The sequence below is a fragment of the Falco peregrinus genome, chromosome 18 (genome assembly GCF_023634155.1).
Source record: "Falco peregrinus isolate bFalPer1 chromosome 18, bFalPer1.pri, whole genome shotgun sequence".
Taxonomy (NCBI): Eukaryota; Metazoa; Chordata; class Aves; order Falconiformes; family Falconidae; genus Falco; species Falco peregrinus.
Window position 1 is genome coordinate 1291810 of NC_073738.1, and position 12307 is coordinate 1304116.

Consider the following 12307-nt stretch of genomic DNA (forward strand, 5'->3'; position numbering starts at 1 on the left):
TCTCGCTGTAATGCGGACGGGTCCAATCGAAACCTCTGGTTTATAGCAGTAGAGGAACGAACTCGTAAAATCCTAACGGCTTTTATGTAGTGCGGTATAAACAACAACAACATCCCCGGCTTTATGGCGTTTTATAGTTTGTTAAACAGTTTACAGCCTTTTTTGGGGCTATTACAAATGCAATTCCCTTCATGTGATAGTTAAACCTTTATCAATAATAAGGAAATTGATCATTAAAATGTTAAATATGACTACCTCGTTTGTTTTAAAATATGTTTAGGGTAAGAAGCTGTATGATTTGATAACTTGTATTAAAATACCAATTACATTTATAGGACCTTTTAAAACTGGTAGCAATTAAATCGTGTTCTTTTACAGTTTTCCAAAGCGACCCTGACATTTAAAAAGGCTAAAACTGCCTCGTTAAAATTTTGAAATTAACGACTGCGAGCGCTTCTCTTTAATTTTCCAACACTCCCCAAAAATCAATCTTTTGGGTGGTCTAGGTATGTGATTTGTTGTGAGGCGAGCGATATCTCATTAATGTAGGTAGTTAAACATATTTAATCCGTATATTCACCCCACCTCCTTCTCCCTTCCCCTCTCTCTCCCTCTCTCTCTCTCTCTCTCTCTCTCTCGCTCCCTCTCCCTCTCTCGCTCCCCCTCGCTTGCTTTTCCTTCTTTATTCTCTCACACTCTTCCTTTCACAATCATGCAGTGCAGAGTCCGTGTGGAGTAAGGAGAAGCCAATAGGATGAGGTTTTGGTAATAGATGCAAATGATCATGAAAAGACACTGCAAAATATGAAACAACTCATTTGCGCTGAAGTAAATCACTGAAAACTGTTTATGAACTGGCATCTCTTCTTGAAATGTAAAGCGAGAACTCTTTTAAGTGGCGATTTTTTTTTTTTTTTTAGGGGTGGGGGGGAGGAAAGAATTCAATATCATGCAGGCTTAGAGTTTTGATTATATCCTCCTTTTATATTCCTGGAAATCACAAACTGTCGTTGCTTAGCATCTTAGCGCTTTCTTTTTTTGCTAATAGATTCCCGTGGTCTGGTTTGGTTGGCTTTTTTTTTTTTTTTTTTTATTTTCTTCCTGCTCCAAACAAATATTCTTATTTAAATTAAAATGAGCTCTTATTTTGTCAACTCACTCTTCTCCAAATACAAAACCGGGGACTCCTTGCGTCCCAATTACTATGACTGCGGGTTCGCTCAGGATCTTGGGGGCAGACCCACGGTGGTGTACGGACCCAGCACGGGGGGCACCTTCCAGCATCCGACCCAAATCCAGGAGTTTTACCACGGAGCATCCTCACTCTCCAGCTCCCCTTACCAACAGAATCCCTGCGCCGTGGCGTGCCATGGGGACCCCAGCAACTTCTATGGCTACGACCCCTTGCAAAGGCAGAGCCTCTTCAGCGCCCAGGAGTCGGACTTGGTGCAGTACACGGACTGCAAGCTTGCTGCCAGCGGCCTTGGAGAGGAGGCGGAGAGCTCGGAGCAGAGCCCTTCTCCGACCCAGCTTTTCCCCTGGATGCGACCGCAAGGTGAGGCGAGATGGAAAGGACAGCGAGGAGGCAATTCCTGAGCCCAGAAAGTAGCCCTCTTGCTTTCTTTCTGCCCCTCTTGCTTGCTTGCTTTCTTTCGCTCTCTTTTTCTTCCCCAGTGACTGTATTTTACTGCTTTATGGGGGTAAACTTTTGCACTTGTAAATTGCTTTATAGTTTAATTACCCTGAAGGAGACCTTTTCTTCTGGGGGCTGAGCGAGCCGGGCTTTCTGTGGAAGGAAGCGTTCTTAAAGTTTATGGCACTTTTATAGCCTTAAAAAGCCCCTTCATTTTTGTTTTGCGTTTGATTTGGGATTTCGCTGGTGCTCCTTGCTCTCCCCGGGCTGCAGCTCTTTTGATTTTTTGGGCTATTTTGTTTTGTGGGATCCCAAAGACCCGGAGTCTGTTGTTGTTGTGGTGGTGGTGGTTCGGGTAATAAGTGTGCAAGTGCAGGCTTCAGCTGGGCTGCTCAGAGTGGGCTGGTGGGTGACGACCCCCCCACCCCCACCCCCCCCGCCACCATCACCCCTTTCCTTTATAACCATCTTGCCTTTTATAATATTCTACAGGAGCCTTTTCCTCTCCCTGTTAGCTTCCTGCCTTTGCTCCTGCGAGCCCTTTCTTCCCCCCCCCCCCTCCCCGTGCCTGTGTGTGAGTGTGTGTGAGCGGGTGTGAGCCTGTGTGTGCCTATTCCCGAGCCTGGTTTATGTATCTTTCAACCTCCTTCTCTTCTTCCCCTCTTCCACCCAACCTTTGCAATTCCCCAGCAGCCGCTGGACGGAGGAGGGGGAGGCAAACCTACAGCCGCTACCAGACGCTGGAACTGGAGAAGGAATTTCTATTTAATCCCTACCTGACCCGCAAACGGAGGATCGAGGTCTCGCATGCCCTGGGATTGACAGAAAGGCAGGTCAAAATCTGGTTCCAGAACAGGAGGATGAAATGGAAAAAGGAAAACAACAAAGACAAGTTTCCCAGCAGCAAATGCGAGCAGGAAGAACTGGAAAAACAGAAAATGGAAAGAGCCCAGGAGGTGGACGAGGAAGGGGAAGCACAGAAGGCGGACAAGAAATAAAAGGATTTTTAAGGACTGAAAGGCAAGCACTGCTGGGGTGGACGAGCCCCTGAGCCCCACGTTAATGGCAGTTAATGTAAGGGAGGGGTGGGAAAAAAAACAACAATGCATAGAAAAGAGAAAGGAAAAAAACCCAACCTTTTATTGCTGTAAAACAATATAGCTGTAAGCACCACTTTCCTGATTATCCTTTGATACAATGAACAGTATGCAAAAGTGATCGGGAGGTCTCTCCTGCCTTTTGCCAGTTATTAACTAGTGGTAGTGTAACGCAATAGCTTATGTAAAACATGACTGTGAAATTTTCTCTCTCTCTCTGTCTTTCTCTCTGTCTCTCTCTTCTTTCCTGGGGGGGGTGGGTTGGTTAACATAGCTTTCAATGCTATAGGAGTTACGTGAAATTACATTTGTGCACTTTTTTTTTGTTTTAAATTTTCCACCTTTTTTTGTTGTGGTTTATCTGTATGTACTGGAGGTAGCTATTGAAACAAACATCCCAACAACATGAAACTGCCTATTTATGCTCTAGTTATCTCTTTCTTTCTCTCTCTTTCTCTCTTTACTTTCCCTGCTTCTGTTCTTTTCTTTGGTTCGGGATTTTCTTTTTTGTTTGTTTGGGTTTTGTTTACAATTCTTAAATGTCTCTTCCAAAAAAAAAAAAAAAGGGAAAAAAAGGAAAAAAAAAAAGACAAGAAAAAAAGCGTTTTTCTCTCATTTAGTTAGCATGCGCACAGTGAAGCAAGTTGTAAAGTGATCTTTAGGTTAACTGTGAAAAAGAATGTATACTGTATACGTGAATTACTTTATTGGGGGAACTAATGATATATTTTGTTGTTCTTTCATCACTTTGTTCTATTGTCTAAACTGGAAGCGGCGGAAGAAAGTTACAATAAAGTTTACAAGCGAGAATTCCGTGACATCATTCTTTTACCCTGCTCCATTTCCTCCAGGACCACTTTGATAGAAAGGAAATAAAAGTCAATTGTGTCGGAGCTGCAGCCCTGGCCATCAAAGACTTCTTTGCCTGGAGAGATGCTGGCGGGCTGGATCGCTGCTGGGACGGGCGGAGGCAGGGGCTGGGGCCGGGGAGCTGCTGCCGGGGAGCCGTGGGGAAGGGGAGGGGGCAACTGCGATGGCTTCTGCTCTTGTTGTTTCTAACAGTTCCTGGGTGGTGACAGGTTGGGAGACTGTGTGGAAATCCTTCCTGAAGGTAAAGTGTGTTGTTGTTTCTTCCTCCCCCACCCTCCCTCGTTTCTCTTTCCTCCTTTCTCCGTCTCCCCTCGCCCACCCCACTACCCCTGCAAGACGAAACCCGGCTCTGGGTCCCCCTTCCCTTCCTCCCACTCATCTCGCTGGGAAAAAAAAAAAATGTCAGTCGCGCAGCTGAGCTGCTTTCTGCTCCTTCGCCTGTCTAGCTGCCCTGCCATGGCAGTACAGTGCGGGGATGCACACCCATCCCTCGTAACATAACCTTGGGAAAGGAGAAACAGCAGAGAGCCCAGATGCACATCCACCATTGTCCGGGCTGCTTCTCGTGCCTGTAAGACTTTATTTCTTCCTAACATCATCATCCCACCCCCCCACCCCTCAAAAAAAATTTTTTTTGAGGCAGATCACATTTTGGAAGGTCTCTCCGCTTCTCCAGCAGAAAGCAGATCAGCCAGCTGGTAAGGTTTTACTTCTGACTGTAATTGAGTCCTGCAGAACCGCTGACACGCTGAACAAGGGATCTGTGCACTCGTTCTTTTTCGCTACAAGAAAAGCAAATGCCAGCTCAATACGAAGCTCAAAGCCTGTGGCACTGGAATAAATTAGATATAGAGCTGAATGGCATTTGGGAAAAAAGAACCCTGAAACTATTAGGTATCAATGAGACATTTGTCTTTTCTTTTTTTTTTTTTTTGGGGGGGGGGGGCGCGGGGAGGGGGAGAGGGTCAAGGGGGAAGGGAATTATGTACAGTCTTGTGAAAAAGTACCTCGGAGCCGGGGAAATGGTGCGAAGGAGGGAATTTTAGACGGGATCAATAAAGGGATAAATAGAGCTCCCTTCCCTTTCCTCCAGCAGAGAGAGACCGAGAGGGAGACGCTGGTTTATCAGCAATGTGCTTTTACCGCCCCCCCCCCCCCCCCTTTTCTCTTTCTCCCTCGGTCTGAGCTGAAAACTGATTACAGGTTGCTTATCGACTCCAGCACAATTTCACCCCTTCCAGCATAGATCTTGGAGGGTTTTATATCGCATCAATTATTTATCATATTTTATAAATCCAGCAGCACTACAATTTTTTGCCCCCGAGGAGGGAGCGCGCGGCGATTGGCGCCGCCGGAGCCACGTGCCCGCGCGTCACATGGGCCGGGAGGAAAAAGGGCTCCTTTTGGTGTAAATCTGGACTCTAATTCCGTAATATATCACGGTACCCTCGTAAAACCGACACTAAAACGTCCCGACCTACAAATCACCCGGCCAAATTATGAGTTCATTGTATTATGCGAATGCTTTATTTTCTAAATATCAAGCCGCAAGTTCGGTTTTCCCATCCGGAGTCTTTCCCGAGCAAACTTCTTGCGCTTTCGCCTCCAACACCCAGCGAGCGGGGTATGGGGCCGGATCCACGCCTCCCTTCGCCGCCTCCATGCCCGGGCTCTACTCCAGTGGCAGCGCCGTGCACCCCCAGCCCCCCAGCATGTACTCCTCCGGTTACGGCCTGGAGCCCGGCTCCTTCAACATGCACTGTTCCCCCTTTGAGCAAAACCTCTCCATGATGTGCCCGGGAGATGCCTCCAAGCAGAATTGCAGCAAAACGGACCAGAGGGACTCAGATTTGCAAAGCGACAGTAACTTCCGTATCTACCCCTGGATGAGGAGCACAGGTAAGCCCCAGCCTCCCTAAAGAAAGAAACCCGGGGGGGGTGGGGGGAGTGTAAATTATTTGCTGGCGTGCGCGGGGGGTGGCGGAGGAGGAGGGGAGGGGGGGAATTGTCCCCAACTCCTTTCATGACGTTTCACTGAAAACGCATCTTCAAAAGAGAGAGGAAGAGAGCGACCCCCCCTACCAGCCCCCGCCATAAAGCCATCCTTTTAGCTTTAAATATTTATTGGTGTTGCTGGGGCTGTGTATGTGCCATGCAAAAGGCAGTTTGTCTCAGAGGGGACAGACAGAGCTGCAGAAATAATGGCCAGCCCCTTCTTCTCGTATATTTACAGGATGGAAATTGTGCTACCCCCGTGTAGATATAGATATAGATTCTGAAAGAAACTATTTATGGGAGGTGCTTGCAAGCTTGGTTTGTTTGCTGTTAGATTGCAAAGCCTTCATTTGCCAGCCCCTCACCACAATGTCCCAGACACTGCAATTAAGCGTAGCGTGTTGCCATCAGAAACAGCAACACATCATTCCCGCTGCAATTAAAAGCCCCTCTCTCCGAAGGGTGACAATCCGGCCGGAATCCGGATGGAGGGATGGAGGGACATAGCTAGGGGAGCACTGTGTCACCCTCCGAAAAACATCACCGCGGAGAGGTGTAGCCCCGCGCGTTGGGAAAGCTCTCTGGGGACCATGGGGTGCTCAGCATGGCCTTGCTGGAGGGCTGGGGGTCTCTGGGACGCTGCCGCGGTGCAGGGCAGCGTAGCTCCGCGAACGGCCGCGCAGTGCCCGCGGAAGGCCGCGCAGTGCCCCCGGCGGGGCGGGGGGCGCCCCCCGCAGGGACGCGCTGCCCCCGCACGTCTCCAAACCAGAGGCGCCGAGCGCCGGGCGGCCGCGCTGCCTCCAGTCACCGGCCGCTCTCCGTCTCAGGGCGTTAATGTCAATTAACATTTAATAAATATCCATCTCCCTCGCGCAGGAGCGGTCCCGGTCCCCCCCCCCCCCCCCCCCCCCCCGGCCCCCGCCACCCGGAGCACACCGGGCTCCCCCCGTTCGGAGCAGCCCGGTGCCCGCGGCCACGCGTGGTGATGGGTGATGTTTACACTCGTGTAATCCCGGGGAGGGGGGAAGCGCTTGTCCCGTGAGCTCCTTTTCCAGCCTCCCTGGCCTCGCCTCTGCTGTGCCACATTGCAACTTGAGAGCATCCCTGCGAGCCAGCCCTCCTCCTCCGCCAGATATTCGGAAAGGGTCTTGTTAGTAAACCCCGGGGGCAGCCGAGTGCGGGCCAGCCCCCCTGCGAGGCAGAGGGAGAAGAAAACAGAGTAGCAGCCACCGTAGGGCAGCTTATAAAGGCAGGAGTTACAACTCACCACCACCACACTTATTTGGTGGTCAGTTCTTTCCATTACCTGCTCCATAATTCATTCGCTTTTACAGTTGATTTATCAAAGACCAAATATTTCTGGTCGTAAACACTTCACCTCTGCTTTTATCTGACTTTAGATTTAAGAAGCCCCCCCTCCCTTACCCCCCCTCCCCTTTTTAGCCTCTGACGCTGCGAGGATCAGCATTAGAGAGGGTTTGGAAACAGGGCAAACGCGCGGGGTCCCGTTCTCAGAAAACGCTGGGTGCTCTAGGATCTGCTGAGCCTAAAACCAGAGAAACTCGACCTCGGTCGTAAAAGCGGGGTCCCCCCTCCCGCCCCCCCCTCTCCCCCGTGCTTCATGCCCACTGTGCGATCGCGCTTGTGGAATTTCATCAGCGAGCAGAGATAGAGTTGTCATCCCTATTCAGCAGCAGTTTATGGCTCTCCCCTCAGCGGATTTTACAACCCACATTCCACGACCTGCACATTTTTACTTTACAGCTAGCCTGGCTATTTTGCCTTTTTTCTCCTTTTAATGACTGGATCTTTTCTTCTTTTAAAAAGAAAGAGGGGTGGGGAGAGGGGGAAAAGGGAAGAAGAAGAGGAGTCCGGTGGAATGTGTGGAGGAGAGGCTGAGGGCTGCTGTTCGCCATCCCCACTGCTCTGGGAAAGCATACATTATAATATAGATGTACATAGCATTTACATAGAAAATAGAATCAGGATCACAAGCACCATATTGTAGAATTATTTCCAATCAGACTCCAGGAAATGTCGGGTGGAGGGAGAATTAGGAGCTGGGCCCTTTCCAGACCCTGCTCGCGAGCAGCTGGAGGGTAGTGGGGAGCCGGGGGTAAGTGTTCAGGCGCTTCTCATCTACGCACCCCCCCACCCCACCCCTCTAAGAGCAGCCCGGGGGTAGCAACCCCCTAGAAGTCACTGCCGTGCCCAAAACATCCCCTGAAATAATTAAGACCATCACACACCTTCCAAGCAGGCACCCTGATGACAGCTTTAAGAGAGGACAAATAGTTGGATTTGTGTAGGTAGCAGATGCCTCTCTAGCTCTGTTCGGCTCTGTTTCTGTGTTTATTCCCCAACCATCCAAAACTTCTGGTGTCTAAATGAAAATTAAAGCAGGAGTTCAGAGGCTGAGCGGTGCTGCGAGGGCAGGAAACTTTCTGAAGTTTGCTGGTCCCTCGGAGACACGCACAGGCACAAAGAGCACTGCAGGCTGTCCCGAGGCGAAGGAGGTTAAAGATGGGCTGGTTTGGGGGCTGAGGACGGGTGGGGGGTGGGGGGGTGAGGTAGGGAAAACCTCGAGCAGAAGCAGTTGATTTCGGAAAAAAAAGAAGGGCTGTGCCAGTTGTACTGTTCCTCGGGGGATTTCGTCCCCTCGTGGGACCGCGGTGGGTGGCTGCTGGCAAGGCTGCACCCACAGACAAATCAAGAGAACAAACCACAGCCAGCATCCCCCAAAACATCCCCCCCCCCCCCCATCCCCCCAGCTGACCTGAACCTGCATTGATTTCCCAGGCACCGACAGAAAACGCGGCCGCCAGACCTACACCAGGTACCAGACCCTGGAGCTGGAGAAGGAGTTCCACTACAACCGCTACCTGACCCGGAGGAGACGCATAGAGATCGCCCACGCCCTGTGTCTCACCGAGAGACAGATCAAAATCTGGTTCCAGAACAGGCGCATGAAATGGAAAAAAGAAAATAAAACTGCCTGCTCCGGCTCCAATAGCCAGGAAAAACCAGACGCGGAGGACGACGAGGAGGAATGAAAGGGGCGAGAGATGGAGGCAGGAAACGTGGAGACCCACGCAAGAATAAAAGGGGAAAAAACACACAGAAAAAGACTATATATTAAAATAGATAAATGATACGCGCATAAATAATTAAAAACCCTAGTAATGATGCATTGTGTTTCCCGACACTGAAAAAAATACTACCTATATTAAATTTTTTTTTTTGTACAATAGAATGACTATCTACCTATTAAATGTGGCTTTAGAGTCAGAATAGACACATTTTTCTATGTGAGTCTTCCTATCGTATAAGTCATTTGTAAATCTCCGTTTGTACTTCGCTGTGTACTTTTTGGTATGAAGTAACGTGGTCGTGTTTAGCACCTTTAATTTAGAAAATGTGACCTGAAAGTCTGAATGCAAATTATACTTAGCATATATAGTCCTGTACATAACATGAATGATTATTACGCCTTCTCCCTGTAACCTCGGTGGTTCTTTTCTCCTTGCTATGCTCTTTTGTCTGTGTATATTTTTACCTGGATTCCTTCGTTGTTCAAGTCTACGAAAAAAAGAAGAGGAATTAATATTGTACCACGTAAAATGTTGTATATCAAAGTAGCAAATAATTTAATGGCGACGCGTTGCTTTGCCCCACCCCCACCCCTTGTCTGTGATTATTATTCTTCGAAATAAAATGGAAATCTCCAATAATCTACCATCGTGTTGGCTTCGTTCCTCTTTCTTATTAAATATAACACACGGGCTTTTGGAATTGCTTTTCCCCATGCAAAGTAAATGTACTAAAAGACCCTTTTAGATTAACGCATGCCTCGATTCAGCACCCTAAACTCTCTTTTTTCAGGAGTCACTCCTTTCAAAATGTTAGTAGCTTTTCAATAGATTTGGCGAATATACTGAGCTATAATTTGATATTCGGGGCTCTGGAAATGGAGGCTGGTCTCCTTTCCCTCTCTTCCTCTTTGGTGGCGCTGGGGCTGTTACTGAAGAAGGTAAGACCATAAAGGAGGGATGTAAAGAAGCCAGAATCAGCCCAAATAGTCTTTCCGCCCCTTGTTTTAATTCTCTTCTTCTTGCAACTAATTTGCAGAAAACCGATCTATTTTGCAGTGCCTATAGTTTTGGTTGGGGTTTTGTTTTTTTTTTTAGCTTCTTCCCCCGCCCTTCAATTACTTTACTGCGCACTGGAACTCTTTCATTAGCACCAAATAATGTTTAGCATCAAAGCACGCATAAAATAAATTAAAGCAATTAAACGCAGGAAAAATCAACAATGCAAAACAAAAGGCGAGTAAATTTAAGTACTTGCGCGGGGGAGCATCCTCCGCCGCCCTCTCCCCCTCCCGCCCCTGCCTGTTTATTTACATTGCCAGGGTGCGCAGTAAAGACACGGATTCCTCCCGCGGAGGCTTCACGTAATTTACCCCACAAATGCGTTGCGCAAGATGCACAGGCAAAAAAAAAAAAAAAAAAAAAAAAAAAAATCCAGCTTTGGAAGGAGTTGGCGATGGCAGATTTCCACCTTCTCCCTTTCCTTCCCTTTCTGTCTCTCTGTTTTTCCACCACCGCAGATGACTTCATGCCCTGAGTGAAGGCGCGCGCAGGGCATCCTTTAGCAGGTTTTAGCGAAAATAAGATGCCACGTCAAGCATATGAGCGCCCACGACTATATACATATATATATATACAGACTTGCAGTATATGCTGCATATACTAATTATGGGAAGACCATTATTAAAGGCAGCAGCTATTATGGCTTTCGCACACTGAAATTCCCACTTGAGGGGAAGTGAAAATAGAGGGAAATCTTCCTTTTTCCTTGGTGAAATCCCTTGGTGCTTGGTGCAAGCTCTTTGCAGGAGCGTTCTGTGCATAGCGGAGATGGGAAAAAAGGGGGAGGAAAAAAAAAAAAAAGAAAAAGAAAAAGAAGAAGCGGTTCCAGAAATTTCGGGCCCCCCCCGCGCTCCTGGACCGTAGTGGCCCTGCTGGCTGCCCCCCTGGCACGGACCTCTGCGGTGAGGGGGGGTAAAGCAAGAATTGAGGAGAATTCCAGGAAAAAAAGGCAAAGCAAGTCACACCGACGCTTTAACATGCTAAAGCCAGGGCAGTGGTTTACCGGCGGAGTGACCCACCTTGCCGGAACATCCCCCCCCGCCGCGCTATAGAGGGGCCGGGGGGGCCGGGCGGGGTCCCGGGGGGGCCGGGCGGGGGTTCGGCCGTGGGGAGCCCGGCAGGCACGAACCCCGCCGGCTGGGCACGGGCACCCCGGCCAGGCTTTTATCGCCTTTATTTGCCTCTTCTCTTCCCGCCCCCCCTCTGAAATCTCCTAATTGCCCCTTTTAGCGAAAAGGATCCCAATTGCGTGGGAAAAAAAAAAAAAGACATCAAAATTCCCACCGAACCGCACTGTTTTACTGTGCCCTTCCCCATTTCAAAGCCAACCCAAGCCCAAGCCCTTTATTCTGGGGGGGCTCTTATTGTTCATAGCCCAACGTCTGAGGCGTTATTCGATTATTTCTCTCCAACACTCCCCCCCCACATGCAACCAAGGAGGGGGGGTGGAAAATCCCTGAACCCCCTTTCATATTCTTTTATTTTTGTTTAAAAAAAAGATGGCGGCTAAGAAAAAGACTGCTGTTAAACCGGTCATGAAGAAATGCAATAAATTCCTTGTTGTTTTATGAAAATTTACAACTTTGTGATAGAACTTTATGAGTGGCTGGGTTCTGGGATTGGCCAGAGCCGGTCATGTGGACTGCTAACCGTGAACATGAACTTTTTATTATTTCCCATGTGGTTATATTGCACCATTCTTCTGTCCGCTGCACCTTGGGTCGGATCAGTGTCCTCTATAGGGCTCTCGCCTCTTTACATTTTTTTACTTTTGTGTATAAGCTCGATAGGGCTAAAGCAGGGGAGAGGGGAGGGGGGGGCGCCTATACACACATCCACACGCACACATAGGCACCTACCTCCGCACACAGACATAGGAAGAGTTATATGATTTTTTTTTTTTTTCTAATTCCTCTGTTAATTTGCCTGCTGATTTGGAATCTCAGTAGTAATGGAGAGGCAGAAGAGATTCTGGACCGAGTGGAGGCTATCATTTTTCAAAGAGGGAAGTTACTCCATTTTCTATGCAAATGACAGAAATGCAAGAAGCTCTCACAAGTCAGAGAGGCAATCGACGGCTATCAGGTTGGGACAATATTTGTCAGCTAACAGATAAGCAAACGCTGTCTCTCCCTCCCTATCTATTTTACTTATACCACAGAAATGGACGTCAAAAGGTAAGGGAATAATATCTGTTTCTTTTAATTTAATTTTTTATTTGAGAAAATGCATTTGTCAAGCTGCCTTTTCTATTCCATTCCCCATCTTCCTCTCCCCTCTACCCAGGGAGGGGGGATAGAAAGACAAGGGTGGGGTGATGAAGGCGGGAGGCACTGGAAGAAATCAGGGGTGGTGGAAATCTGTTTAAGTGACGATTTCCCCGAAAAAGTGTAGCGTAAAGGTGAGAAAAAGAGAGAAAGGGAGGGAGAAAGAAGAATGGAAAAAAGGTAAAGAAAGATCTGGAGAGAAAGAAAGAAAGAAAATAGAAAAAGATATAAGAAAGAAAGAGAGAGAGAAAGAATCAGAGGAAGAAAATAAGAAAGAGAAGGAAAAATAACGGA

General features: G+C 48.2%; 2 protein-coding genes across 3 annotated transcripts; both read left to right on the forward strand.

Moving 5' to 3' along the window:
• Positions 1–1093: 1093 nt before the first annotated feature.
• On the forward strand, positions 1094–12305 carry HOXB8 (homeobox B8). Of its 2 annotated transcripts, XM_005236560.2 has the most exons (3): positions 1135–1555; positions 2327–2546; positions 12246–12305. In XM_005236560.2, the coding sequence occupies exons 1-3, from the start codon at positions 1135–1137 to the stop codon at positions 12301–12303; spliced, it is 699 nt and encodes a 232-aa protein (XP_005236617.1). In that variant the 3' UTR covers positions 12304–12305. The 2 variants fall into 2 exon arrangements, with proteins under 2 accessions (XP_005236616.1, XP_005236617.1); XM_005236559.3 differs by lacking the exon at positions 12246–12305 and having other exon boundaries at positions 1094–1555; positions 2327–3430.
• On the forward strand, positions 4906–9297 carry HOXB7 (homeobox B7). The gene is made up of 2 exons (XM_005236557.4): positions 4906–5499; positions 8395–9297. Exons 1-2 carry the CDS (start codon positions 5100–5102, stop codon positions 8646–8648), a joined length of 654 nt encoding a protein of 217 aa, XP_005236614.1. The 5' UTR covers positions 4906–5099; the 3' UTR covers positions 8649–9297.
• Positions 12306–12307: the final 2 nt, after the last annotated feature.